This window comes from Papaver somniferum, chromosome 5 (assembly GCF_003573695.1).
Source record: "Papaver somniferum cultivar HN1 chromosome 5, ASM357369v1, whole genome shotgun sequence".
Taxonomy (NCBI): Eukaryota; Viridiplantae; Streptophyta; class Magnoliopsida; order Ranunculales; family Papaveraceae; genus Papaver; species Papaver somniferum.
Genome location: NC_039362.1, coordinates 111,880,333 through 111,907,748, shown reverse-complemented (window position 1 = coordinate 111,907,748; position 27,416 = coordinate 111,880,333). Strand labels below are relative to the sequence as shown.

The 27,416-nt window shown below is 36.2% G+C and overlaps 2 protein-coding genes across 3 annotated transcripts; one reads left to right on the top strand and one right to left on the bottom strand.

Annotated features, from left to right (window-relative positions):
* Positions 1–16,187: 16,187 nt before the first annotated feature.
* LOC113282431 (peptide deformylase 1B, chloroplastic/mitochondrial-like) lies at positions 16,188–23,968 on the bottom strand. 2 transcript variants are annotated; one of them, XR_003326923.1, is made up of 9 exons: positions 23,420–23,968; positions 23,133–23,325; positions 22,807–22,917; positions 22,323–22,385; positions 21,740–21,872; positions 21,517–21,616; positions 20,551–20,694; positions 18,936–19,112; positions 16,188–16,585 (listed from the first exon to the last, which is right to left on the bottom strand). XR_003326923.1 is itself a non-coding variant. In XM_026531425.1 (6 exons), the coding sequence occupies exons 1-5, from the start codon at positions 23,779–23,781 to the stop codon at positions 21,771–21,773; spliced, it is 831 nt and encodes a 276-aa protein (XP_026387210.1). In that variant the 5' UTR covers positions 23,782–23,968; the 3' UTR covers positions 21,243–21,616; positions 21,740–21,770. The 2 variants fall into 2 exon arrangements, 1 of the variants encoding a protein (XP_026387210.1); XM_026531425.1 differs by lacking the exons at positions 16,188–16,585; positions 18,936–19,112; positions 20,551–20,694 and having other exon boundaries at positions 21,243–21,616.
* Positions 17,063–20,963, top strand: LOC113282430 (polygalacturonase At1g48100-like). The gene is made up of 7 exons (XM_026531424.1): positions 17,063–17,541; positions 18,059–18,190; positions 18,454–18,690; positions 18,783–18,827; positions 18,954–19,161; positions 19,939–20,129; positions 20,343–20,963. The coding sequence occupies exons 1-7, from the start codon at positions 17,197–17,199 to the stop codon at positions 20,733–20,735; spliced, it is 1,551 nt and encodes a 516-aa protein (XP_026387209.1). The 5' UTR covers positions 17,063–17,196; the 3' UTR covers positions 20,736–20,963.
* Positions 23,969–27,416: the final 3,448 nt, after the last annotated feature.

Below are 27,416 nucleotides of genomic sequence, written 5' to 3'. Positions count from 1 at the left end.
AATAAGTTGTAGAAAACAACCAATGTACATCCTTCATTTAACACTTATATCACATGAATAGTCAAGTCGTCTAAACAACTAAAGCCATGTAAACAACCTTCGCATATTATGTTTGTGATAAATATGATTGTTGTTAGAGCATTGCTCAGTCGAACTCGCATGCGTTGCTATCTCAAGCATGTTTGTCAATGTTAGTGATCAAAACTATAAGTCTTGATTTCTAGTCTACTATAGATAAGTCTCGGACTATGATAAAAAGTATAGTTGAGCTCAAGGACTTCATGGTGATTCATCATACAAGAAGAAGAACTACTTAAGGAACCGATGGAACTTCTCGACAAAAAGGTATGTGAAGACTTGAGCTTATCTATCACTCAAAAGTCTATATATTCTATCTCCTACTTCTTGCGACAAAAAGTCGTATGCTATATATAGACTTTGATTATACACAGTTGGTATTTCGATCTGAGTATACCTCGCCTATCAATATCTCGAAATATGTGCTGGTAAGCTTTTCACTTCGACCAAGTTTATCTTTACCTAGTGACGAAAGTCATGATATGTTTCAATCACTTTGAAAATTGCTTTGACGAAGAATGTTTCAATGATTGGAATGAGAGTTTAGATTACATAACCAATGCGAACATAAGCATTATTGTGGAAACACATTTATGTATAAGTCCTATTCCTTGAACCAAAGTTTGCGAACTTTGTTGATCAAGAGAACCGGAAGAATGGCGTGAGCAAGGTCCGCGAACTGCCGAAGTTCTCAAACCCGAGAATTTCTGCCGGAGTTGACAAACTAGTGCGTGAAGCTAAGTCCGCGAACTCAGTCCGCGAACCCAGTCCGTGAACTGGCGAAGTTCTCATCCCGAGAATTTCTGCTGAAGTTTGTAAACTCTGCCCAGTAACTTAAGTCCGCGAACCAGGTCTGCGAACTTAAGAAGGTTATATATCTGAAGATGATTTCTGAACTTAAACTTAAAAAGACTAAGGAATGCAGTTTGCAAACCGTGGCTATAAAAGTTCATGAACCAATTCGAGTGAATCAAATCATCTTTGCTTCAATTGTGTCTTGTGTAGTTACAAAAGAATTCTTTACAATTGAACAACTCTCTAACTAGTTCATTTGAGTCATGTGAACTAGTTATGGTGAAGAAGAACATGGTTGATATGAAATGCTCATATGGCTAACCTTTTGGTTAACTATTATCGAACCAACAAGTGCATATGTTTGGGTACGGTTAACAAACCTAGAAGCGTGCATTTCAATTGTGTATAACAAACTAAGTTTTCGATCTAACGGTTGAGAAATATTAGCTTGAATCTAAATCAGGTTTTCATCTAACGGTGGATATTGATTGTTTTGTTACCAAGGTAACTTAATGGCGAACCCTGATTTGAAAGACTATATAAGGGGACATGTAGCATCAATGCAAACTTAATCCCCACACCTTACGTGTGATACTAGTTTGCTTGCTAGAGTCGGTTCTCCTTTAACCTTTGGTTTTCTTCTTCTAAAACCAGGTTAACGACTTAAAGACTTCATTAGGATTGTGAAGCCAGACCGATACTACTTTATCGTAGTTGTGTGATCTGATCTTGCATCTTCTATCGTACGAGTACAATAATATTGATTGGCTTGAGATTGATATATCCGATAGGCAAGATATAAAAAGTAATCACAAACATCTTCGTCTCATCGTTTGTGATTCCACAACATCTTGTTTTGCTACCATACAATTAAGATTGTTGTGAGGTGATTGATAACTCTAGGGTGTTCTTCGGGAATATAAGACCGGATTATCAATTGGTTCATGTTCACCTTGATTACTATCAAAAGACGGAACAAAACATTTTAGGGTTTATCTGTGGGAGACAGATTAATCCTTCGATAGACTTGTTTGTGTGAGACAGATTTGTTTGTCATCAAGTCTTCGACTTTGGGTCGTAGCAACTCTTAGTTGTGGGTGAGATCAGCTAAGGGAATCAAGTGCGCAGTATCATGCTGGGATCAGAGGCGTAGGGAGTACAACTGTACCTTGGATCAGTGGGAGACTGATTGGGGTTCAACTACAGTCCAGTCCGAAGTTAGCTTGGAGTAGGCTAGTGTCTGTAGCGGCTTAATGCATTGTGTGTTCAATCTGGACTAGATCCCTAGGTTTTTATGCATTTGCGGTTTCCTCGTTAACAAAATTTCTGGTGTCTGTGTTATTTCAATTTCCGCATTATATTGTTTTATCTTTAAAATTGAAATAATACAGGTTGTGTGTTAGATCATCAATTAGAGTAATCCAACCTTTGGTTGTTGATTGTCATTGATTGATCCTCGTATATTGGTCTTTGGTACCATCCGAGTTATTCCTTGTATTTGATTAGGACTCGCTGATTTCTATTAGCTTGAGTAAATCAAAACAAGAGAGAGAGATTAACTCCTTGAGATACTTTTACCTAGATTTAGTCTGACTGTCTAGTTGATTCTATAGAAAGTATTTCGGAGTTAGTCCATACAGATTGCTAAGCGAAATATTGGGTGGTGTTGTTGGACCCCCGCTTTTTCAATTGGTATCAGAGCAGGCAAACACGTTCAAGACCTAAAAAGTATGTGTTTGTAGTGATCTGACTCTATGGACAAAGGTGTTATCTCTATTAACGTATCACCAGTCTTCGATGGCTCTAATTACTTATGGTGTAAAATTGCTATGCGAGCTTTTCTTCAAGCACGGGGTATATGTTGTTAATGGCTATGATGCTCCCGTTGTGGCAGTTGGAGATGTAAATGTTCCCAAGAATATTGGTGAATACAGTCCTGCCGAGATACTTGCTGCAAAGCAAAACTCCGACGGTTTGAATTCCATCATACATGCCATTACCCCAAATCGTCAACACCATGTGTCTAATTGCACTAGGTCTAAAGATGCTTGGGATATCTTAGAAACCGTATTTGAAAGTAACTCCAGTGAAAATAAAGCTAGGCTTCAAAACCTTAATTTCGATTGGGAGAACCTTCGTATGGCAGATGAAGATACATTTGATGAGTTTAATCACAAAGTGTCTGAAATTGTTAATGCATCTTTTGTATTGGGTAAGACTATTCCTGAAAAGGACATTGTGATGAAAATTCTCAGATCGCTGCCATCTAGATATGAGTCTAAGAAGCATGCCATCGTTGAGGGAAATAACCTTGATAATCTTTCCAGCAATACATTGGTTGGAAAGCTAAAGATCTTTGACCATGAATATACATCTAAAATCGGAAAGGATGTTGCCTTTAAAGCACAAAAGAACATTAAATTACTTGATAAGAGTAAAAGTGTTTATGTCTCTGAGGATGATCAGTCTGAGAGTGATTTTTCAGATGAAGATCTTGACAAATCAGTCTCCTTGATCACAAGACAGTTTAGGGATATTCTATTGAAGAGAAGTAAACGGTTTTCAAGAGACAAACCCAGGTCATCAGATAAACCTCACAATCGTGTGCCTCCTAAAACCAGGGATGCTGACGAGGCTGATGACGAGGATATGCCACAGTGCTTTAAGTGTAAAGGTTTTGGTCATTTTGCAAACGAGTGCCCAAATCGTAGAAAATACACTGGGAACAAAGGTCTTGATGTAACACTTGATGAGATGTCTGAAATCTATGATTCTGATGAAGATAGGAAATCAAGTGTCGGTCTTCTATGTGAAAACTTTGATTTTGATAATTGCAGCAATACATATATCAACCTTGATGGTTTCCGTGAAGAAGAGAACCCAATCAAGCTGGAAGAATCGATTGACCCATCTTTTGGAAACTCTGTTTGTAATGTTTCAGGATCTACCTTGTGTCTAGCTGCAGTCACACCACAGATGCCTGAATATTATTCAAGATTGACATGCTCGTTTTGTTCTCAGAAGGGTCATGGACTATCAAGATGTTACAAGTACAAACATCAAGTGAGGCACGCCAACAAACTTCAACGAAGAGAAAATCGATTAGCAAGGAAGCTTAAACATGCTCAGAAGACCGCTGAGGTATGTAGGATTTTATCTTCGTCTAAGAAGTCAGTTTCCAAAGACAAAACAAGACCATTAGGGAAGAAAGCATGGTCAAATCGTTTTGATAGACAGAGGTCAGAGGATTCCTCTCAAGAGGAAAATGGTGGACAAATTGTTGTTCACCACATCAAAAATTAATTGTGTTGTTTGGGAAATCTTGTCTCATGTGCCTGATCAAAAGAGACAAGGTTGTGAACGCACAGGCTTTAGGAAAAGTTTTTTTTTGGATTGTTCTTTTCTGTCTATCAAATAAAAGGAAGGGTTATTATCGATAATTCTACTCTTTATAGGGTTTAGAGTTGGACGTCCACGAACCTGTTTAAAGGTTGCGAACCCTACATTCCTTTTTCCTCTCTGATATCCTTTATATCTTAAGACTGCTTGTTGAGATTGTGAATTCCACTCACAAAAATCAATTGTTTATAACTGTTCCCTTAAGCATCAAGTCTTTGTATGGAAAGGATGTCAACATGATTGTTAACCCATCAATGAAGGAAAAAGAGATATCTCCAGTAACTCCGTCCTTGAAAAGAAAAAGGAGGAATACAAGAAAGCCAAGGGTTGTCCCTTCTAACTCTCGGAAGTTTTCCGATGTTCTTGATGAGTTGAAGGAAGTAAGAAAGGAGATTCGTGATATTAAGGCTTGCGTTTTAAGATCTTTGGAAATTCAGAAAGCCCTGGTTCGACATCACCAGCCAAGACGGTTTGTTGATATAGACTCCTATCTTCACGAACCTTATGTACCAATGGCTGTAGAAAACAAGGAGTTCGGGAATGATAAAGAATTTCTCAAAGACATTGTTGCCTAGTATGTCTTCTTTTTGGTTTAGTTGGAAGAATAACTAGTGCTTGGATAACAATGATTGTGACTGCACATAGCTATTATTTTTCATCTTCTTGTTCTTTTTTAGTTTTTTTTTGGTTCAAAAAATTCTAAAAATATTTGGAGGATGATGTTTTTGCAGTATTTAATCTTTATGATTTGTTATATTGCAACTTGTTATGGGATATTGGTGTTTACGTCCGTGAACAATGTTTGTCCCATACCTTGTCAAAAGTAAAGTCGTTTGTGATCGATATTCATGTATTGGTTAAAGAATGAATGGACTTTTGACAATTACAAAAGTTAAGCCTATATTGTCAATCTTTGACGGAAGATAGGTTAAAATCTTTTGTTTGCAAGGATTATGTCTATTAAATGTCGTTATGCGAATAGTGATGGAAGATAGAATGAATCCTTGTGTTTTCCACAATATTGATCTTTACTGATCCATATTTTATGTAATACTGTGAAGCTCCGTAATGTGTCTTATGTTGAGCACTAAACAACCAAGTTGATTATTTTTGATTGGCTTTGTTGTTGCTCCGTAAGGTACTATATGTCGAGCATTATGAACTAAATTAATCATCTTGTTTGGTTATTTAGTTATTACTCCATAAGTTTTTCTTGTGTTGAGTATATGAACAGTTAAGCTAATCATTCCTTATGGTTAAACTTAGTCGTAGCTCCATAAGTTTACTTATGTTGAGCATAATCAATTAAATTGATCACTTTTTGTGTTTAATTTGGTTGCATATTCCGATTAAATTAATCATGGGTTTACTTGTGATTAATTTGATTGAGTTTTTGGATATAAAAATCATTCTTATGGTTTTGGTGTCCAATATAAATCCTTCTTTTCTTTTGAAATTAAGGTCGCTCGTTGTTGTTCTCTCGGGAATGACATCAAATGGGGGAGAGTTCTTTTGCACTTGTGCTTAATGGTCATATCTTGAGGGGTGTGCGGCTGTGGAATTTTAGAGGGGTTATCTTGTATCTTTAAACTCCTTGATGAATGCATTTAGCTTCGGCTTTATGATTGAATCTAAATTAGTTGGTATGTATTTTTTTTTCTTTTAGTCATGAAATGTCTCTTACGGAAATTTCATTATGATCCCGTTTTCGTACCTTTGCCAATTTTATTGACAAAAAAGGGGAGAATTAATATGTAGTTCACACTACAAATACATATGGTTTTCGGATCATTATGTAAGGGGGAGTGGTTTCCATGTAAGATGGATCATTGACTAAGGGGGAGTGATACATATCACCATAGTATTGTTGTCGAAGTTGTGATACAATTGAACTTTGATGCTGTATGATAATACTATGACACTGTATAACAATGATTGAGAATATTTTTTTTCTCATTGTTATAGCTGCGGATTTTCAACAACGATGATGTTGAACTTAAAAACTTTGTGATCATTGGAGTACTTGGAAGTGACGAAGATTTCGAGTAATGTTGAAGATTAGGCATGTGGAATAGGAGCTACAAAAGTTTATTCATTTATTTTTGTATTCCATATGTATTGATATTTTTGTCACTAAAATTGACAAAGGGGGAGATTGTTAGAGTACTACTCGGTCGAACTCGCATGCGTTTCTATCTCAAGCATGTTTTTCAATGTTAGTGATCAAAACTATAAGTCTTGATTTCTAGTCTACTATAGCTAAGTCTCGGACTAGGATAGAAAGTGTACTTGAGCTCAAGGACTTCATGGCGATTCATCATATAAGAAGAAGAACTACTCAAGGAACCGGTGGAACTTCTCGACAAAAAGGTATGTGAAGACTTGGACTTATCTATCACTCAAAAGTCTATCTATTATATCTCCTACTTCTTGCGACAAAAAGTCGTATGCTATATATAGACTTTGATTATACACAGTTGGTATTTCGAGCTGAGTACACCTCGCCTATCAATATCTCGAAATATGTGTTGGTAAGCTTTTCGCTTCGACCAAGTTTATCTTTACCTAGTGACGAAATTCATGATATGTTTCAATCACTTTGAAAATTGCTTTGACGAAGAATGTTTCAATGATTGGAATGAGAGTTTAGATTACATAACCAATATGGACATAAACATTGTTGTGGAAACACATTTATGTATAAGTCCTATTCCTTGAACCAAAGTTTGCGAACTTTGTTGATCAAGAGAACCGGAAGAATGGCGTGAGCCAAGTCCGCGAACTGCCGAAGTTCTCAAACCCGAGAATTTTTGCTGGAGTTGAAAAACTAGTGCGTGAAGCTAAGTCCGCGAACCGGCGAAGTTCTCATCCCGAGAATTTCTGCTGGAGTTTGTAAACTCTGCCCGGTAACTTAAGTCCGCGAACCAAGTCTGCAAACTTAAGAAGGTTATATATCTGAAGATGATTTCTGAACTTAAACTTAAAAAGACTAAGCAATGCAGTTTGCAAACCGTGTCTATAAAAGTTCATGAGCCGATTCGAGTGAATTAAATCATCTTTGCTTCAATTGTGTCTTTTGTAGTTACATAATAATTCTTTACAATTGAACAACTCTCTAAATAGTTCATTTGAGTCATGTGAACTAGTTATGGTGAAGAAGAACATGGTAGATATGAAATGCTCATATGGCTAACCTTTTGGTTAACTATTATTGAACCAACAAGTGCATACGTTTGGGTACGGTTAACAAACCTAGTTTCGTGCATTTTAACTGTGTGTAACAAGCTAAGTTTTCGATCTAACGGTTGAGAAATATTAGCTTGAATCTAAATCAGGTTTTCATCTAACGGTGGATATTGATTGCTTTGTTACCAAGGTAACTTAATGGCAAACCCTGATTTGAAAGACTATATAAGGGGACATCTAGCATCAATGAAAAACTAATCCCCACACCTTACGTGTGATACTAGTTTGCGTGCCAGAGTCGGTTCTCCTTTAACCTTTGGTTTTCTTCTTCTAAAACAAGGTTAACGACTTAAAGACTTTATTGGATTTTGAAGTCAGGCCGATACTACTTTATCGTAGTTCTGTGATCTGATCTTGCATCTTGTTTCGTACGAGTACAATCATATTGGCTTGAGATTGATATCTCCGATAGGAAAGATATAAAAAGTAATCACAAATATCTTCATCTCATCGTTGGTGATTCCGCAACATCTTGTTTCGCTACCATACGATTAAGATTGTTGTGAGGTGATTGATAACTCTAGGCTATTCTTCGGGAATATAAGACTGGATTATCAATTGGTTCCTGTTCACCTTGATTACTATCAAAAGACGGAACAAAACTTTTTAGGGTTTATCTGTGGGAGACAGATTAATCCTTCGATAGACTTGTCTGTGTGAGAAAAATTTGTTTGTCATCAAGTCTTCAACTTTGGGTCGTAGCTACTCTTAGTTGTGGGTGAGATCAGCTAAGGGAATCAAGTGTGCAGTATCCTGCTAGGATTAGAGGCGTAGGGAGTACAACTGTACCCTGGATCAGTGGGAGACTGATTGGGGTTCAACTACAGTCCAGTCTGAAGTTAGATTGGAGTAGGCTAGTGTCTGTAGCGGCTTAATACAGTGTGTGTTCAATCTGGACTAGGTCCCGGGCTTTTTCTGCATTTGCAGTTTCCTCGTTAACAAAATTTCTGGTGTCTGTGTTATTTCAATTTCCGCATTATATTGTTTTATCTTTATAATTGAAATAATACAGGTTGTGCGTTAGATCATCAATTAGAGTAATCCAACCTTTGGTTGTTGATTGTCATTGATTGATCCTCGGATATTGGTCTTTGGTACCATCCGAGTTATTCCTTGTATTTGATTAGGACTCGCTGATTTCTATTAGCTTGAGTAAATCAAAACAAGAGAGAGATATTAACTCCTTGAGATACTTTTACCTAGATTGAGACTGACTGTCTAGTTGATTCTCTAGAAAGTATTTCGGAGTTAGTCCATACAGATTGCTAAGGGAAATATTGGATGGTGTTGTTAGACCCCCCGCTTTTTCAACTGTAAGAACTTGATAGAAAAGGAACAAGTCAGAGTCAGTAGCTACTAACCTCAATCTGAAGGATGATGTCTTCGTTTATCTTCTATACGTCTTCATTCTCCAATAAGTACTAGAGATTATGGCACAATTTGTATATCCTAAATCTAACTTAATGAAGTTGACTTTAGTAACTAATTCAAACGGCCGAGTTTTGGAACTAAACTCGACATCCAAACTTGACATACCAACGCTTAGTGGGTTTACCGAGTAGTGGTCTAACACACATAAACTTATCGAGTCTTCTAGATTCCAGTTCTCTTAATATACTCTTCACTTTGTTTATTATTTTATTTTCTAAAATAGAGTAGGAACATTAACTCTGGAACCACCTTTCTTGTCCACCACGTTGACCCATATCCACTGGTCTAGCACGGCAACACCGTGTTCTCATTTCTTTCTTTTGTTTTTTCTTTTTTTTTTGTCTCTTGCCTCTAAGAATCGAAGAAAAATCAACTTAAGAAGATAAACGATTTGTTTCAGTCAAATTGTTGGTTAGTTATGATGATAATCAATATCTAGTTGGAGCAACTGGGTTTTCAAGTTTGGTGTTTTTATTAAGTTATTGACATATCTCTATGCATTGGGTCATGTATAATTTTGGATATTATTAACTTCAATTGCTTGATTTTTAATTTTTAGGGTTTCAAACCGTGATGAAACCAAACCATTTCATATTTGTTTGGCTCTGAACAATATCAGGACAATACCGAACCATGTGTCACCTTAACATAGTTTTCATGGTTTTGATTTAAGTACAATCCGTAATCATACCATACCGAACCATGTGTCACCTTAACGTTGTTGAATTAACTTAAGTCATGTCCTCCCTCAAAGGGTTCGAATTCTCAAAGTGATAACAGACATCCTAGCCAGCTTAATTTTTTCCTACACAATTATGAACGGGTCATCTTCTATCAATCTTCGCTATGAGTGCTTTTTTTATTTTCCTTTTTTACTTGTTTCTTTTCGATTTTAGTTAGGGTTTGGATCATTTTACATCTTTGGTCAATTCATAATCCGTTGTTTCTTCTTCCTTAAACATTAGTACTTGAAACACAATTCTTTGTTTCCATGTATCTTGTATAAAATTTAATAATGTTAAAACAAGTTTTTTTTTCTCGAAGCGGCAAGCCTATTCATATGTTGATATTAAATTTATAATACCCCTATTTAGAATCAAATTGGTTACAAGATTGGCCATGAAATTTTCATCAAACCTAGAAATATCAAACTGATAATATACGTCATACATAGTAACATAAGCTAACAAAGAAATTCACTCCTTGTTGGTTCCTAGTAGCATGACAAGTCTAAACGGCATAGTTTTGATTAAGATTATTAATACATCCAAACCATTTGGCAAATCTACATATAATAGAGGCATTAGGATCCAAAAGATCCAACCATTTCTCAAGGTTTCACCTATTTGCCACCCACAGTTTTCCTATTGACCACCCCATATTAATTGCCACCTTCGTTTTATCATGTTAACCACCCATATATATTTTCATGAATCCTACCACTTCTTGACTTTTTATTTTCCCAACAACAAAATAACCCTAACAGCTAACAGAAAAAACCCAAAGTTCTAAACTAAGTTTCTTCACTATCTCTGTCATAGATCACCTTCTTCTACACCGTCTTCACCCACTGATCACCACCATCACTCATTGGGTGTCTCAATTCGTTTACTTTAGAGGAATCAAATATACTATAGTCGTCCAGAAACGACAGCTTGTGAAAGCGCGTAGTCGCTCAGACACAAACTACTATTACTTTACGTAATAGTTCGTATCTGAACTACTATAGCACCTTCTAGTCGTCCAGAAATCGGTGACTAGATCAATGAGATTCAAAAGAAAAGAAAAACAAATGGAACGTCCAATGTTGATCACTGGTTTACCTCCAAATATTTTCCACTCAATCTGTTTTTAATAAATTAATGTAATCTTGTTGGATGTTGGATCATCTAAGATTTGGATATTTTTCCCTAAATTTTCAATAATGGAATCCTCCATGAAAATGGCTTATGGTTTAATCACTGATTGTTTCATCTATTTATCGACGAATTAAATGGTGAAATATAAAGAAGCAATGAGTTTTTGGTATAATCAAATAGAATCCTAAGCTAGGGTTAGTGGTTTTTGGTTTTAATGGTTTTGTAATAAAATGATATTAACGAGGAAGAGGACACAATAAGCATTGTAAGGCCTATTCCTATGCACATGCCAAACAACAGATTTTTCCATATATGCACCCACTATGGGTATGCCAAACTTCCAAACTCATATGCCTATATGTCAGAAATAACATATAGGCATACACGACGGAGTTTCCAGCGAGCGATAGAGAGTCCATCGCTACATGGTCATAAAAACACTCGCTGGTCATTCCAGCTCCAGCGATGATCTCTATGTCGCTCGCTGACCTGAGTATCGCTCATCAGTTCCTCATCCAACGACTACAATTTTTCCTCATCATAAATACCCAATCTCAAACTCATTTCAACTCACACCAGAATTTCTAAATATCTCTAAAATTTCTCAATCTCTCAATCTTCTTCAAATCTAAAACAATCACACCTTCTCTACAATTTTTATTTCTTGTAATATGGATTTACAATCTCAAAGTCAAGGCAAAGGCAAAGGTAAAAAAACCAAAGTCCATGGTGCAAAATACAACATGATAGAAGATGAATGCGTTTGTCGTAATTATGTTTTTTTTACCCAAGATTGTATCGATGGTGCACAACAACATAGTAATACCATGTGGGAAAATATATTTCGTAAATATGAAGAACAAACCATGAACATCAATGGTCGTGATGCAAAAGGATTGGCAGAACACTTCATTGTAATCAACATGGAAGTAGCCGCTTATGTTGCATTGATAATGCAAGCCAAGAGAGGAGGCAAGGAGAGTGGTCAGGTGGATGTTGATTTTGAAAGACAGGTTTGTATAGATTGGCAGCGAAAAAGTGGTAAATAGTTCGCTTACAAAAGTTGTTATCTTATTTTGAAGGTGTTGAACAAATATAATCCAGATTTCTAGGAAAGTAATCAACAAGTGCCTGTAAAGTCACCATATAATTCTTCTCCCTCAACACCAAATTCTTCACCATTTTCACCAGATCCATCAAATTCTTCACCAGATAATGCAAGAAACCCAAATGGTAACTTAGTTTTTAATAATTATGATGATGGTAAGAGAAAACTTCCAGGGAGGAACAATGCAAGACTGACTAGAAAATTAGCTCAAGAAGGAGGGAGTTCCGGTGGATTTAAAATGACGGAGTTTATGGAACATAAAAAGACCGTTGAGAAGCAAAGAGCAGTTGATAGGAAATTTCAAAACAGGGAGAAAAGTCGTCTTTCTCAAGAAAAATTTGGGTTTGACTATGACAATCATAACATTCTTCAAGCTAACACTTCAATTATGAACGCCTAGCAAAAGCATGTGTGGCAAATCGAATTTGTCAGGATTCAAGCACAGATTGAAGAACAAGCTGGATTTACCAACAACCAACCCAATGGTGATGATGATGAGGATGGAACTGATGATGAGTTTGATATAGTAGTTCCTCTAGATGATTGATGTATTAATTTAAGTTTTAATTTGAAGTATTGCATCTTTATTTTGATATGTTGTTGTTGCATTCTACTTAATATTAGTTTGAAATAAAAAATTGATTAATTTGAAATGTTGTTGCTCACTAACTTAAATAAGTCTATTGCTCATTAACTTAAAATAAAATACATAACTTAATAACCTACATAACTTAATCATTGTCTTCCATGCTCTACCCAAAGATTCAATCTCAGATCATCTCTTAACTGTCATACAAATTTCAGTTCTGAATGTAATTAGTCATTTGAGCATGATTCCTTGGAGGGACGCCTCTTTCTGGTTGAATCTCCGGCCTCAAATCTTCATCTTCATGGTTAGTCCACTCCGAATCACGACGGGTTTCCTGAATTACCATGTTATGAAGAATTATGCAAGTGAGCGTAGTCTTGTGCGTTTCACGAGGACTCAACCCATGATATAAGAAGCAACAACTTCATGGATAACTGTTGGTTTTGGATAATGACCCTTATATTGACCAGCCCAATAAACAGGGCATCCTTGCCATACCCAATGCATACAATCGAGATTACCTAGCATTCCTGGGAATCCCCTTTCCTCATTCTCCCTCAATATTTGTCTAACATCTTTCGCGGTTGGTTTTCGTAAATATGTTGGACCAAAATGATTAATCATTACTTCACAAAACAATGAAAGGTAAGTGAATGAAGTTGTTTTACCCATACAAAGGTACTCATCGTTCACATCTTCTGGAGTGCCATAACCTAGAAAATTTTGATCAGAGTACACACAATTGGGAAGAAAATAATCGTGCTTCAGCTTCTGATGGTGAAATTCCCTCCCTCGATACGTATATATTCTTGAGAATACTTCTTGTGGTTGTGGAACTCTAGGTATTTGGCCCGTATGTACAAACATCAAAGTGTCCATTAGTTTATTATCTTCAGCTTCCTCATCATCAAGTTGTTGCAATCTCCTTCGATGCATTTCTTGCTGTAATCTAAACTGATTCATAATAACATTTCTCTCTTCATTGGATCTCGCCATTGATGATTATGAAATTTAAAATGAGAATAAAGATAGAGAAATTTGTGAAATATAGTAAAAGTAGGTGTGAGTATCTTGGAGAAATACAAGGGCGTATATATAGGAACCAGTAGGGGGGAATAGTCGTTGCAAAATATCTACTGGTCGATAATCTTAATATCACCAGCGATGCTATTTATATGGCGCGCTGGGATGTATGACACCACCGATCCTCATAATATCGCCAGCGTTTTGGATAATAACACTCGCTAGAAACTCGATCACCCGGTGGTTTTCTCATAGTGGCGCAATTGGTTTTCCATGCCACCTGGTATGCCAAACAGCTTTTTTTTTGGCATGTGCATAGAAATAGGCCTAATAGTTATTTGTAGGTGGTAAATAGGAAAAAAATAAAACTGAAATTACTTTAGATTTTGTGAGATGAATGGTAAATAGAAAAAGTGTGGGTAGATTTTAAAACATGGTAACCCAATTGACAATGATATATTATAATCCATAGGTCCCGCTAAAAGTCACAGATTTTTCAAGGATTTTTTCAAAGATCCAGTAACACAAGTGACAAAGATAGCTTGATCCAGTTATTTTTAGGATGAATCGATCCGAGGCTTCATCAAAATCAGTCTTTGTATCCATTTCTTGCTGATGTCTTTGGTGATATTATTGTTGCTAGTTTCTTTGGAAATGTCCTTGGTGTTGGTGTTGAAGATCTCTTGATATCATTGATGATGTTACTGACCGAATTTTCCAATAAACCTATCAAAAAATACCTCAAAAAGAAAACCCGAAAAGAATTCAATTTTACCATACATGCAACACTCCAAGAAAATCTTACCTATTGCGGCATTATATTGCCACATCTTAAAAATATACGCCACAAAAAGCGATTTCTAACCGCTATAACTTTCAAGTGCACATAAAAGTTTACTGCTGCAGGAAGAAATTTTTGTCAACATTGAGGCAATAACATGAAATGAGAATATCGCGACAAAGAGAGTGGCACAGCAAATACGCACTTGTAGTAAAAAAATTAACGGCTAAATAGGGGTTTATGCCACAACCATAAGGTGCTACAGTTGGTAAATTTTCTTGTAATGCCATACGCGTGGGCCTGGCAGATTCACATTCACACAGTAATAACTACAGCAAGCCAGTCCATGAGCATGCACAAATCATTTCATCGTCAATAATTTCCTGCAAAACTTAAAGACTTTCTGAGTGAGATCCGTGAATATGTTTTGCTCACTAGCTAGGGCAGTAATCGTAGGCCACAGTGTCATATCTTCTTCTTTTCTTCTTCTTCGCACGGAATAAAAACATGAAGTGAAATAACAGCTTCTTTTATAATGTCTGGCCGAAATTCATTAACAAACAAATCCACAAAGTACTCTGATATCACATGCTCAACATTCCAAAACAACAATGTTGATCCTTCCCTAACAAAGATAAGACGTAATATTCTTCCATACAAGTTATCGAATCATCCGTGACTTTTCATAATCAGAAGATTATTAGCCAAAGATAACCTAACTAGAATTCTTAATTTATTCACAAGGGGCATCTTAAATTATTCTGGATCCAGGGAGCTAGCAAGATAAGAAGGAAACAGAAGAACTAATACGTAAGTAGTAGATGTGGTTGTAACAATCTGCATGAGAAGAAAGAAGGAACATAACAGAAGGATAACCAAATAATGATCATATGGGGACCAAAGTTCACGAGAGTATGTTTAAGTTATCAAGCACTAGAGGACGTTCATGAAAGTCACAGTCAAGCTCCAACTAATAAATACCTTCATTCCAAAAAGTCTTATTGAATACCAGTGATTTTCGTCATGTAATAATATTACCTGCCAAAGGAAAATTCAAAAAATACTCGGACACAAAATAAAATTAAAATATATGTCGATAGAATGAATAAATTAATGTGGCTGTGATTTCTTCAGGTGTATGAAGTGTGAACCTCTCCTTGCTGATAAAACAAAGGATTGATTTTCGTATTATTGAGGTTTACTTTACCGACTACTATATTTTTGGTTTTGAGAGTTTAACCAAAACTCAAAAAAGAAAATGTTTATAACTGTTAAAAAAATATATACTGTATATAAAATCCGGAATTCGGAAGTAAAATATATACTTCAAAATTCTGGTATTCTAATGTTTTCCTTCAAAAGTCATAGTTGGTGTGGATTTATATATAAAATAATATGAATCAACCGTGCATTGTTGGGTCTGCACTAACCAACAGTCGAAGCGTTGATCGTAGAGTCTCTCAGTAACGGATTATTGAAACAATATGAAACACATATGTTAGATGAGGCTGAACTTCAATGGTAGCACTGTAAATTTGAGAAAGTGATTGGATAAGAAGACAAATAATACTATAAGATTGGTTTCTTGTGACTTGTGAGATGGGGTTGGGTTTCAATGGTGGCAAATTTTTGTTATTTTTTTGGCAACAAATATTATGACAAACAAATCACAGATGCACAGTGTAAGTGTTAAATTCAGCAAACAAAAACACAAATGTAATAATGGAGGTTGGAAAATTGCACTTTATTACTAAAATAAGGCAACAATAACACTAGAAACTATGGGCTTTATAGTGGTTTTATTTTCTTGATTTGTTTTCAGAATATTTGGAAAATCATTTTAGAAAAACGTTTTCTAATTTATGGGTAGAAAAATGGTAATCTTCAATGGTAGAGACATTAAATGATTAAAAGAATCTAACTGTGAATGGCGTTTGTTAGTAGTTAATGAGAAACAAAAAGACGAAATGCTACACAGATGAAACAATAAAATTACGAGAGTATATATCAAATTATGGTTATATATCCACCTGTTTTTTTTCCTTCTCATTTCTATGGTGTTGAAGGGGTGCAGCGTCTCTTCTGTGTTGCTTGCTAACAATCATCAAGACAAAAATGTAGAACAATAACCCGTGACCTTTGCATGTGACCATGAGAGGAGTGGTTATAATCAGTGCCTTTGGCTTTGACAAAGCTCTTGAGTCCTTCACGTGTGCCGTTTTGGCTTCTATGCAGAATGCGAATTACAAACATTATGCATCAGCAGAACTTGGGAACTAGAATACCAAAAGCAGGTGATTAATCAGTTACACTGAATGTCATACGCAAAAGTTTTACATTAATGCTTAATTATGTTCGAACGTAATACTCATTTCGTCCCAGAGAGTGAAAAGACCAGCTTTTTCTTGGACGGAGGGAGTATAAGGCTAAATATAATACTCAGAATGCTAGTGTTTTAACATTATATAGGTGATGCATATCTTAATAACACTGCTAATACCATCAAATTAGTGATACAAGATAATTAGTGATACAAGATAAAGTAGCTGCATTGTCAACATGCAACTTTGAGACAAGGTAACGTACAGTTTCTGTCAATCCGTTGTTGATTGCTGTTTACAATAAACCCGCAAAATAAGATGTCAAAGCAAAAATACAACAAAAAGAAAAAGAAAAAGAAAAGATGTAGTAAAAGTTGAGAGAGACAAAAGGCATCAAAAAGGACGCTATCACACTATATTACGTCTGTGAGAAACTGGGTTCATGGGTTTTTATGTTGTCTATTTAAACCAACATTCCCTTCAGAAGTAACTCACTTCCTCACTCTCCTCTTCTACTAATCTCTCTCTTTCCAAGTCTCTCATTTACTCCCCTTGACACTTTCAAGATGAGAGAAGTTAATCTAAAGCACTTCACATTTGCACTTCTCGTTACAATTCTAGTTTGGTCATCAACTTATCAATCTTGCAATGCAAGAAGAGGCAAACACTGGAGGCATAGCAGAACTACTTCAGATTCTCTGTATAAGAAGAAATATAAGAATCATGGTAACAGTTACAACCACCATGGTGGAGGTTATAAATCAAAATCTCCGCCTAAACCTCCTGTTAAAGGATACACTCCCGTTGTACCACCGCCAAGTTACAATGATGATAATCCAACCATCAGCTCTACAACATTTAATGTGTTACAGTTTGGTGCTAAGGGAGATGGGAACACTGACGACACTAAAGTACAATTCCTATCTTCACATTATCATCAATAATAGGTTTTCAGGCCGGCAGATTATAATGCCAGTCGTTGTTATTGTTATAAAGTGTTTAAGAATATTAGAAAAGAGTTTCTGGTTGTTAGAACAGAACTTTTCGTTAGGTTCATCCTAATTTTAGTTTAGAAATACTAATCCTAGGCTATAACAATTGCATAAAGAAAGTGTTTCTACAGATACGGTTCCAGCCAATAGAGAGAGCATGCGCCTAGTTGCACATTAGCAAATTGCAGTAACAGGCATTTACAGAATGCAAGAAAATGACAAAAAAATCTTGAGTAAATGACAAAAGCAGCTAGGCTGAGGTCCACCTTTTAGAGACTATTCCAGTTACGGTTAATTTGGTTGAGATATCAAGCAATAATTGGATGCAGTTTTTATATAAGAACTACTGCAGACATACATTATCTTACCTCATCAGTTAGCATAAGTTTCTGTTTCCTCTAAAACTCAAAATTAGCTTTGTTTTTGTGCACCACAGGCTTTTGAAGCTGCATGGGTCGCTGCATGTAAGGTGGAGGCATCAACGGTTTTAGTGCCACCTAACTATGTTTTCCTTGTAGGACCCATCTCATTCTCGGGCCCATACTGCCGACAAAACATCGTTTTTCAGGTAACTCTTGCACTCTCCTCGTAAAAATTCATTTGAGACATTGTGTTGAGGTGTAATTTTATACCTACAAGTTAGTTTAAGGTCTGTAAAAGTTGGACACTGGGTTTTAACAAAACCCTTTCACTAGTCATTTGGGACTTTGAGTTTTCATAATCTTACATTTTAGGATCCTCCGGCATGATATTTTGGTTCAACACTTCAGTGGTTTATATATCAGTGAATTGAGATATTGACTGTTTCATCATGTGCCTAATCTTTGCCAGTTAGATGGGACGATAATTGCTCCAACGAGCTGGAAAGCTTGGGGTTCGGGGTTGTTTCAGTGGATTTTATTTTCAAAACTGAACGGAATTAGTGTTCAGGGTAAGGGTATCATCGACGGCCGTGGGTCTCTTTGGTGGAAGGAATCGTCCCAATTGGACGAATCAATAAATGATGAATCATTACTGGTTGTACCAATAACCTACACTACTACTGATAAAAATAATTCACAAGCTGTGGTAAGAAATTCGCTCATCTTCCTAACATACTCTATGTGTGATCTGAACTTTTCATAAATAATGAGTTTCTGAGACAAATATTTTAACTGCAGACAAGCAGTGATCTCTTTGGAAAAATGCCAAGCATCAAACCAACAGTAAGAACAGTTTCATAATCTTCCTACCCCTAAATTGTGATCTTTAAATAAATAAATAAAATAAGACTGCCAATAATGGCAAAATGCAAGAGATTTGACTGTAGATACCTGGGTTTTCCTATGCAGGCACTGAGATTCTACGGAAACTTTAATGCAACAGTTACTGGTATAACAATTCAGAACAGCCCGCAGTGCCACCTCAAGTTTGATAACTGTGTTGGAGTTGAGGTCTTCAATATGAATGTCACATCTCCTGGTAACAGCCTCAACACCGATGGAATCCACCTGCAAAATTCGAAAGATGTCGTCATTCACAGCACAAACCTCGCCTGTGGTAATTTCAATGCTCGTATAGCAACTATTAATGTACTTTCAAATTTCTCGCAATCTGGGTTCTACCCCCAATGACCTTCTTCTAACATCCAGTTTTCAAAGATCTGTCATTTAGTCCCATCATGACAGAAAACAGAGACACTCCTAACAAAATAATTGAAATGGAAAAGGAGTTTTCACTTAAAGAAATAAGGGGTTCATTAGGCCTTAATCCCTAGCAAGCAACACAATCACCTGTATCAGATGGAAACAAGAACCTTGAGAGCTAGAATTTTAACCAACATATTTGAAAAAACCAATTAGACGTAGACTGGTTGAGTTAGTTTACTCCCCATATTTGTTGCACCTAACTGAAAATCCAAGCAGCCTACTAACCCTTTCCACTAAACACCTTGTCCAACTTCATCCAAGCCATACTATGCCTTGGACTTATTTCAGCTTTCTATGGAAAAAACATGTTTTGGGTTTCTTGACACTTCTCAGTTCACATTCAACACCTCAAGAACTACAAGAAACCTTCTAGTACTTGTAGATCTTGAAAACAAAGAGGCCAACCAATCTCAGGTTAGATTCTACAGACACGAACCCTTCGAACCATCCTGCTGTCCGCTCTCATAACTTTTCTTACCTACTACCTTCTACCACAACGACAACTTCTGCACTCCATAAAAGTTACAGCATTTACTTGAGAAACAAGTAAACCAAGAAATTTCTAGGGGAGAGTTAGCAACAATTTTCTCCTCTGCTGCTGACAACTTGTCCTCACTTTATTCTGCAGGTGATGACTGCGTATCTGTACAAACTGGGTGCTCAAATATATACATTCATAATGTGAACTGTGGACCAGGACATGGAATCAGCATAGGAGGATTAGGAAAGGATAATACCAAAGCCTGTGTCTCGAACATCACTGTTCGTGACGTTGTTATGCACAACACGACTAATGGTGTCAGGATCAAGACATGGCAGGTAAGAAAACCAATGCGTAAATATGACTGTATGAAATCCTACTGGTCTATTGATCATTTGTGCTAAGTTTGAGCTGGCGACAACAATCAGTTTAATAGGAGCAAAATAGAAAACCCCAAGATCCTCGTTGACTTGGATTAGTCATTTTAGACTACGTGCTTTTTGCACTTAGAAGTTGACAATGTTGAAATGATGACATGTTACCTTGTGCAGGGGGGATCAGGATCTGTTCAAGGCGTTCTATTCTCAAATATACAAGTTTCTGAAGTTGAGTTTCCTATTGTAATTGACCAGTACTATTGTGACAAGAGAATATGCAAGAACCAAACTTCTGCTGTAGCTCTATCAGGAATAAATTATGAAAAAATAAGAGGGACATACACAATTAAGTCAGTGCATTTTGCTTGTAGCGACAGCTTACCATGTGAAGGTGTAACACTAACCAACATCAAACTTGAGCCTCAGCAAGAACGCTACCGGATGTTCAACCCTTTCTGTTGGCAGACCTTTGGAGAGCTGAACACTCCCTCTCTCCCTCCAATCGACTGTTTGCAGATTGGCAAGCCTTCAAGTAACCGGATTCAGTCAGATCATGATTCATGCTGAACAAACCTTTTGAAGATATTCTCGTGTATTTTTATGTTCGGTTTTGATTATTTTGGGCATTGTGAGGTTGTGATATTCCAACCCCTTCACACCCTTAGCTATTATAGAATATATATTGGTTCTGATATTAGTATATAGGACTTGATGGTTGATATAGTTAAAGTGATCCCTATTGTACAAGAGTATTTCTAGATATTGGATTTGGATAATAAGGAAAGTGTTGTTAAACTTCTGGACCAATACGTTTTTTATCACAAAGAAAACATGCATCTACCAATGATCCAAGCAATGAAAGATACCTCTGAAAATTAAAACGAGATTAAAAGCAAAATAATGAAACTACGTTGCAAAAAGGCGACCTCGGCCTTTGTTGCAGAAACTCGTAAGAGCACTGCACATGTTGTAGTTGTTTTCTGCATTTGTATTAAATAATTAGAAGAGGATTCATACTTATGATAGAGCCATTACTAAGTTAAAATTCACAATTGCAGTTGAGATAACAAGATCTAATAAGTCGAGAAATGACAGATACTGACATATTCTCCAATGATTCATAAAAATTCCATCATGGGGAAATAAGTATTCAATGTATCTGCAAAATCAGCTCTGAAACAAAGAACTTGCATCTCACTGCATTAATTTATAATATGGCAAATGCCTCTGGTTTCAATATCAACAACTTGTGCATTTTTACGTTCCTCAGTTTACTGAAAACCTCTGCAACATAAATATATAGAATTTTAATGATCCAAGACTACTTAAGCAAGAGGAAATTATAAACCTCCATCTACGGCTCCCAATACATTGCATCTCCTGCCACTGCGTGAGATATTGCTTCTTCTTCATGATGAAGCCCCACACGTGCAAATTGGGTCCTATATCTGTTATACACAAAGAAAATGGAGCTAAGAGAACAAACTAAGAAATCCATACACCTAAACATAATCAAGAAATGAAAAAATTACTAACAAAGATATAAAGAGTTATAGACAGTTCTCTGTTACCAAATTATATCACGTAATCCTGTTTCCAGATTCATGATTGTCCAAAACCAGCAACCACCCTTAGTCTTCTACGATTGTCAACCTTCTCGGGGCTTGGAACCCCAGTCTTGTCTTCATACTTCTTTTCTAAGGCCTGGAAATCATATAACATGGTACAACAAACTGAGTTAGCTTAATCTATGATTCTATATTCCACAAAAGCAGACTAATTTCCAGCTTCCCTTTTAAAAGTTAAAACATATTAGTATTCATGACCGACCAAAGAATATTTATTCAAAGAACAATGATTTCTCAAAACAAAAAAGCATGAAAGGGAAAGAACAAACTCTTTTTCTGTACATGTACACTTTATCTACAAAAGGCAATCATCTGGATCTGATAGAATGGTTCTGTTTTAAATAAAAATCAGAGCCTATCTGCCTACTTGACTAAAATAAAACAAGCATAGAGTAACCAAAAATGTTTCGATGGTGCTACTGAAACAATCAAAACATCAGAAAATACCAACCATGCTAAGTGCTACCAGTGTTATTTAATAGTTACCCAGAGAAAAAATGAACAATTGTGGCACTCTTCCACTCACCTGTAGCTGTGCACGGATACTATCAATTACATCTTCGGTCATTCTATCAAAAAAGAGAGTTCCCTGCAGATTCATGAACAGACTTTATAACTACACATGTGCAAATTGGTTTAGAAAATATCAACTATCAAGTACACCAAGGCATAAACTTGAAGAAAGAAGCAGCACATATTACCGAGTTCCACAGAATCAATACATCATTCATTGGGCTCCGTTTTTACATGTGTTCATCCGTACATATTCAAAACTAAATGAGTATTATATCTCTTTGTTTTAATATGCTCGTGAATACGGTCATCGACAAAAAGATGTAAATGCATGAAACTGAACTTGGAGATTCAAGTTGCAGTTTCGCTACCAATGTCTCCTGTAAAGGTTATTGACTATTATATTTGTAAATCGAACAATTAGATTTACAGAACCCTCTCAGCAAAGAATGTTGATGACATTACTGAATGTGAGCATATCAAGGAGGTGAACAAACCTCTAAGTGATCAAATTCATGCTGGAAAATCCGTGCAGGGAGTTTTGATAAGCTAATTGTGAATCTTTCACCACTAATATCCCGCGCATCGATCTTAACAGACTCTGGTCTCTACAAACAAAACACAAAAGAAGATAATACAAATCATTCTAAACCCACATTATTAATAGAATGAAAACAGCACATTATTTCTGAACCAGATAAATAACTATTCCTGTCAACTGTCGCAAACATGATGGTCCACTAAAACCAAATGCTGGAGATGATATTGTTTTTAATATAATTCAAATCCTCAAAATCCCGGACATATTTGTACGTTAAGTTACCTCAACATCTGCGTAAATTCCGGGAAAGGATAAGCAACCTTCTTCAAAATGAACCTTTTTCTGTGAAACTTTACTAATTCTTGGATTTACAAGAACAATTTCATCGCCAATACCACGTTCCCCTTCCGGATTAAAAACCATAAGTTGAACATTAATTCCAACTTGAGGCGCCGAAAGCCCAATACCATCAGTTCTGTTCAAACAAAAAAGAAAGCAATGAATGCTTCACACTATATCCTACTATAAGATAATCAAATTTCACTCTAAAAATTATAGAAAATACTTACTTGTACATAATATCAAACATCTCATCTGCTAATTTCTTTAAATTATCATCAAACGTATCGATTTTCCTATTCGCTGCTCTTAAAATTGGATCTGGGTATTCAACAATTTTGAGTGGTGACTCAAATAAGAGATCAGAGGGTGAAGCTACTTCGACTTCTTTAGATGTAAACCTACGTTTGGCGTGCGCTGAAACATCCAATAATGGAGTTCCTTTTAGGGTTTTAAATGAGAGGGATTGATTATTGGAAGACGAAGAAGAGTGGTAGAGGCGTAAGTTGGTGGAGTGAGAAATGTGTCGTGAGAGGTGAGGGAGGAGTGTGCAGGATATAGATGAAGATTGAAGTAAGTTAGTAGAAGCCATTTAATGGCGCGGAAAATTTTCGGACAGAGTATGAAGATAGAGAAAAAAACTTTTGGTGGGAGGATGATGAGAGGGGGAATTAGAGCAGAACCGGGTTTAAGTCTAACGTAATTGTTTGTTGGTTTGAAATCCTTGGATACTAGGACTGTTCAGTGCTGATACAGGATAAGAAACCGAGCGAAAATGCTAGTCTTCCCCGCTCTTTTTCCCCACCCCCTTTCAATGGGTGTCAAACAGATAGTGGTTTGATGCCACATAAAAGGGTCTCCTGTGGCCCTGTTAATTCCAATCCAAGGGACTAAGAGCTAAGATCGCTGCCACCTAATGCTAGCTAGAAACCGAGTGTGCTCATGTGTAGCACTAGAAAATGCTAGCTAAGAACAAGTCGTATGGGCTAGATTTGGCTGTTAGATAGCCAAAAAACATATTCCATTTTTCAACATTACTTCTCTCTCTAGATATATCTCGCATATAAACTAGCAGCGAGATAGTTTTGATGAATGGTTCACCGCAGCCAAAATCATCTTTTCGCTGAATGAAAACGTGCAACCCATTTGCGCTGAACCATACAACCAAAAAAACGTTTTTCGACGGAAACTAGCTTTAGGCTGCTAGCTATAGAGTACGAACGACAAATAAATATGAGTTGTGCTACTTATAACCAAACACGTGGTGACGGTACAACTAACAAGGATATGGCTTCGTCATTTGAATTTGAGATTTTCGAATTTCTTAACACTTTCGAGAGGGAACCTGGGTTGTAAATTGAACTGACTTGACTAGAGGCAAGAAAGTGTCTGAAAATGATTAAATGTTAGTACAATATTATGATGGCGTTGAACCATTCAGCGCAACCTTGTTGTTTGGTTCTGTGACTAGCATACAAGATTAGAGCGCCATCATACGACTTAGGAGATTGTCCTACCTGCCAATCTAAATACTAGATTAGAAGACCATAGGACTTAGCCCCACCCATGTCCCCGAAACTTTCCATCATGAGGTGTCATGGAGATAGTGGTTTAATGTCACACAAAAGGGGCCCCTGCTAATCTCATCAAGGGGCTAAAATTTGACACCTCATGATGAAAAAGTGTGGGGGACATGGATGGGGGAAATGTAGCACGTTCGGTGTAGCACTATAGCAGACAGTGTGGTGAATCTCATCTCGGATCTCGGACAGTCTGACTCATTTAGGTGATTGTTTGATATTTTGACAATGTTATCTTGGTAAAATATTCGGTGAAATTTCGTAATCTGCAGCTTTTGGAGGAACTGTTTCCAAAATAATGTGTAGGTTTTTAACAATGTGTACAAGCCTGACAAGTTGGGTTCCAACACAAGGCGACCTATTTTTTAGCTCTTGTAAGTTACTATATTGAGGGCATGTTATGTGCTAGCACCACGAACACTATACTGTATGCGGTATATTTTTAAATAAATGTTTGAGATAGATATTACTTGAGAAGTTTTGTCGCTGGTAAGGAACTTCTTAACTTCAGTTGTTTATTGATTTGAAAAGTTATCATAAATGACCACAAGTTTTTTGTGTGATTGTATGGATAAGACATGAAGTTGAATAAACAACTTGATAAACAACAATACTATGGTGATATGTATCACTCCCTCTTAATCAATACTTCATCTCAAAATGAAAAACACTCCCCCTTACATAATGATCCGTAAACCATATGTATTTGTAGTGTGGACTACACATTAATTCTCCCCCTTTTTGTCAATATAAATTTGCGAAGGTACGAAAGCTAGTGGGATCCTCATGAATTTTTCATAGAGATACTTCATGACCAAAAGAGAACAACATACCAACTTGTTTCGATGATTTCATATAGTCGAAACTTAGTGTATTCATCAAGGAGTTTATAAAGATACAAGATAACTCCTATAATATTTCACAGCCGCACTCCCCACAAAGATTTGGCAATCAAGCACAAGTTCAATTAAGAACTCTCCCCCATAAAATTTCATTCCCGAAAGAACAACAAGAGCGACCTTACTTTTACAAGAAAATAATGATTTCTTTGGACATTAACAAATCACATGAAACATGAGTTTGTATCCAAAAATCTCAATTGAATTAACCACAAGGAAAATGATCAATTCAATTGGCCATGCTCAACATAAGAGAACTTACGGAGCCGCACAGTATATACACAAAGATGTGGACCAGGGAAGGATCAATACTGCGGAATAATCAAAGATTCCTTCTATTTTTCATCACTATTTGCACAATGATATATAATAGACTTAATCTTTGTAAACAAAAGTTCATCCTATCTTCCATCAATATTTGCATAATGACATTATAGGTTTAACTTTTGTAGTCAAAAGTTCATTCTATCTTTTATCAATACTTTCATACCGACATATAATAGAGTTAACTTTTGAACAAATATGGGACAGTCAAGGTTCACGTACGTAAACAACATATCCCATAACAATTTGCAATATATAAAACCATAAAGATTAATACTGCAAAAATCGTCTTCCAAATAACTTAAAATTTAAATAAATAAATTTATAACATTGCAAGATTTAAAACGTTGACAATAGCTATGTGTACTCACAATAATGGCTATTCCAAACCCTAGTTATCCTTCTTAAAAAACACAAGAATAAATTCCCATCAGAAGTTTCGTAGACATTGTAGAGCTTTCTCAGGGCATCTACTGAGAATTCCTTCTCATAATTGAAAAACCCATTGATAATGGGATCATTCAATTCCTCCAGATCTTCAGAAATATCAGTTAACTCACTAAGTTCTCTTTTCAGTCCACACAGAGTGTCATTTGTTAGAGACAACATTTGTTCATAGTGAGATATTTTTTCGAAGATGAAACGATTTGAGATTTTAAATCATTTTTTTTCTGATGAAATCTTTCACCATACCCCTGAAGTTGTTATCACATTGACAAACAGACAAAAGGCAGTTAGAGGAGGAACCTGAATCACTGACGTAGCCTTCACCTTTCTCTTCCTTGAGGACATGATTCCTTCACATAGATACACATTGACAGCTTCTACTGCATCTCTTTTTGTAGTACCTCTAATTATAGGTGCCATGAGACTGTATCTTTCAAAGAGAAAAAAAAAGTGAAGTACAATTCTGATCACAAATGAACATAAATAGACTTATTAGCAAAACTAACCCTAAAGAAACTTAGAAAAAGTCTCTACAGTTCACGTTCCATTATCTATCTTAACAAAATATTCACTTGCTTAAAATAACTTTTAGTCATAAATGGAATAATGAGAAATAACCAACATAATTTACAGGACTTGAGCAACCTTGATGTGATCCTTATTCCAAGTCAACAATAAGGATTCATCTCATTACTACGATTAGATAGTAATGGAGTGAAAAAAATGTTCACTTCTTCTGTCACAAGATGACATATCAAGGTTTGTTGGATAAACAGACTTACCTCATCTGACTCTGATTCTTTTAGACATCTTCTTCTTGTACTCAGACGTTTGTTGGTTCTCCGGAGTCAGACTCATCCTTTGCATGTCATTTTGAAGTTTGGTAATTCTTTTGTTGTTCTTCTTGAATTTCCAACACTTACTTTGAACATGACTTGCACTTCCACAAAACGAGCAAAACAGAGAAGAGTTTTTGC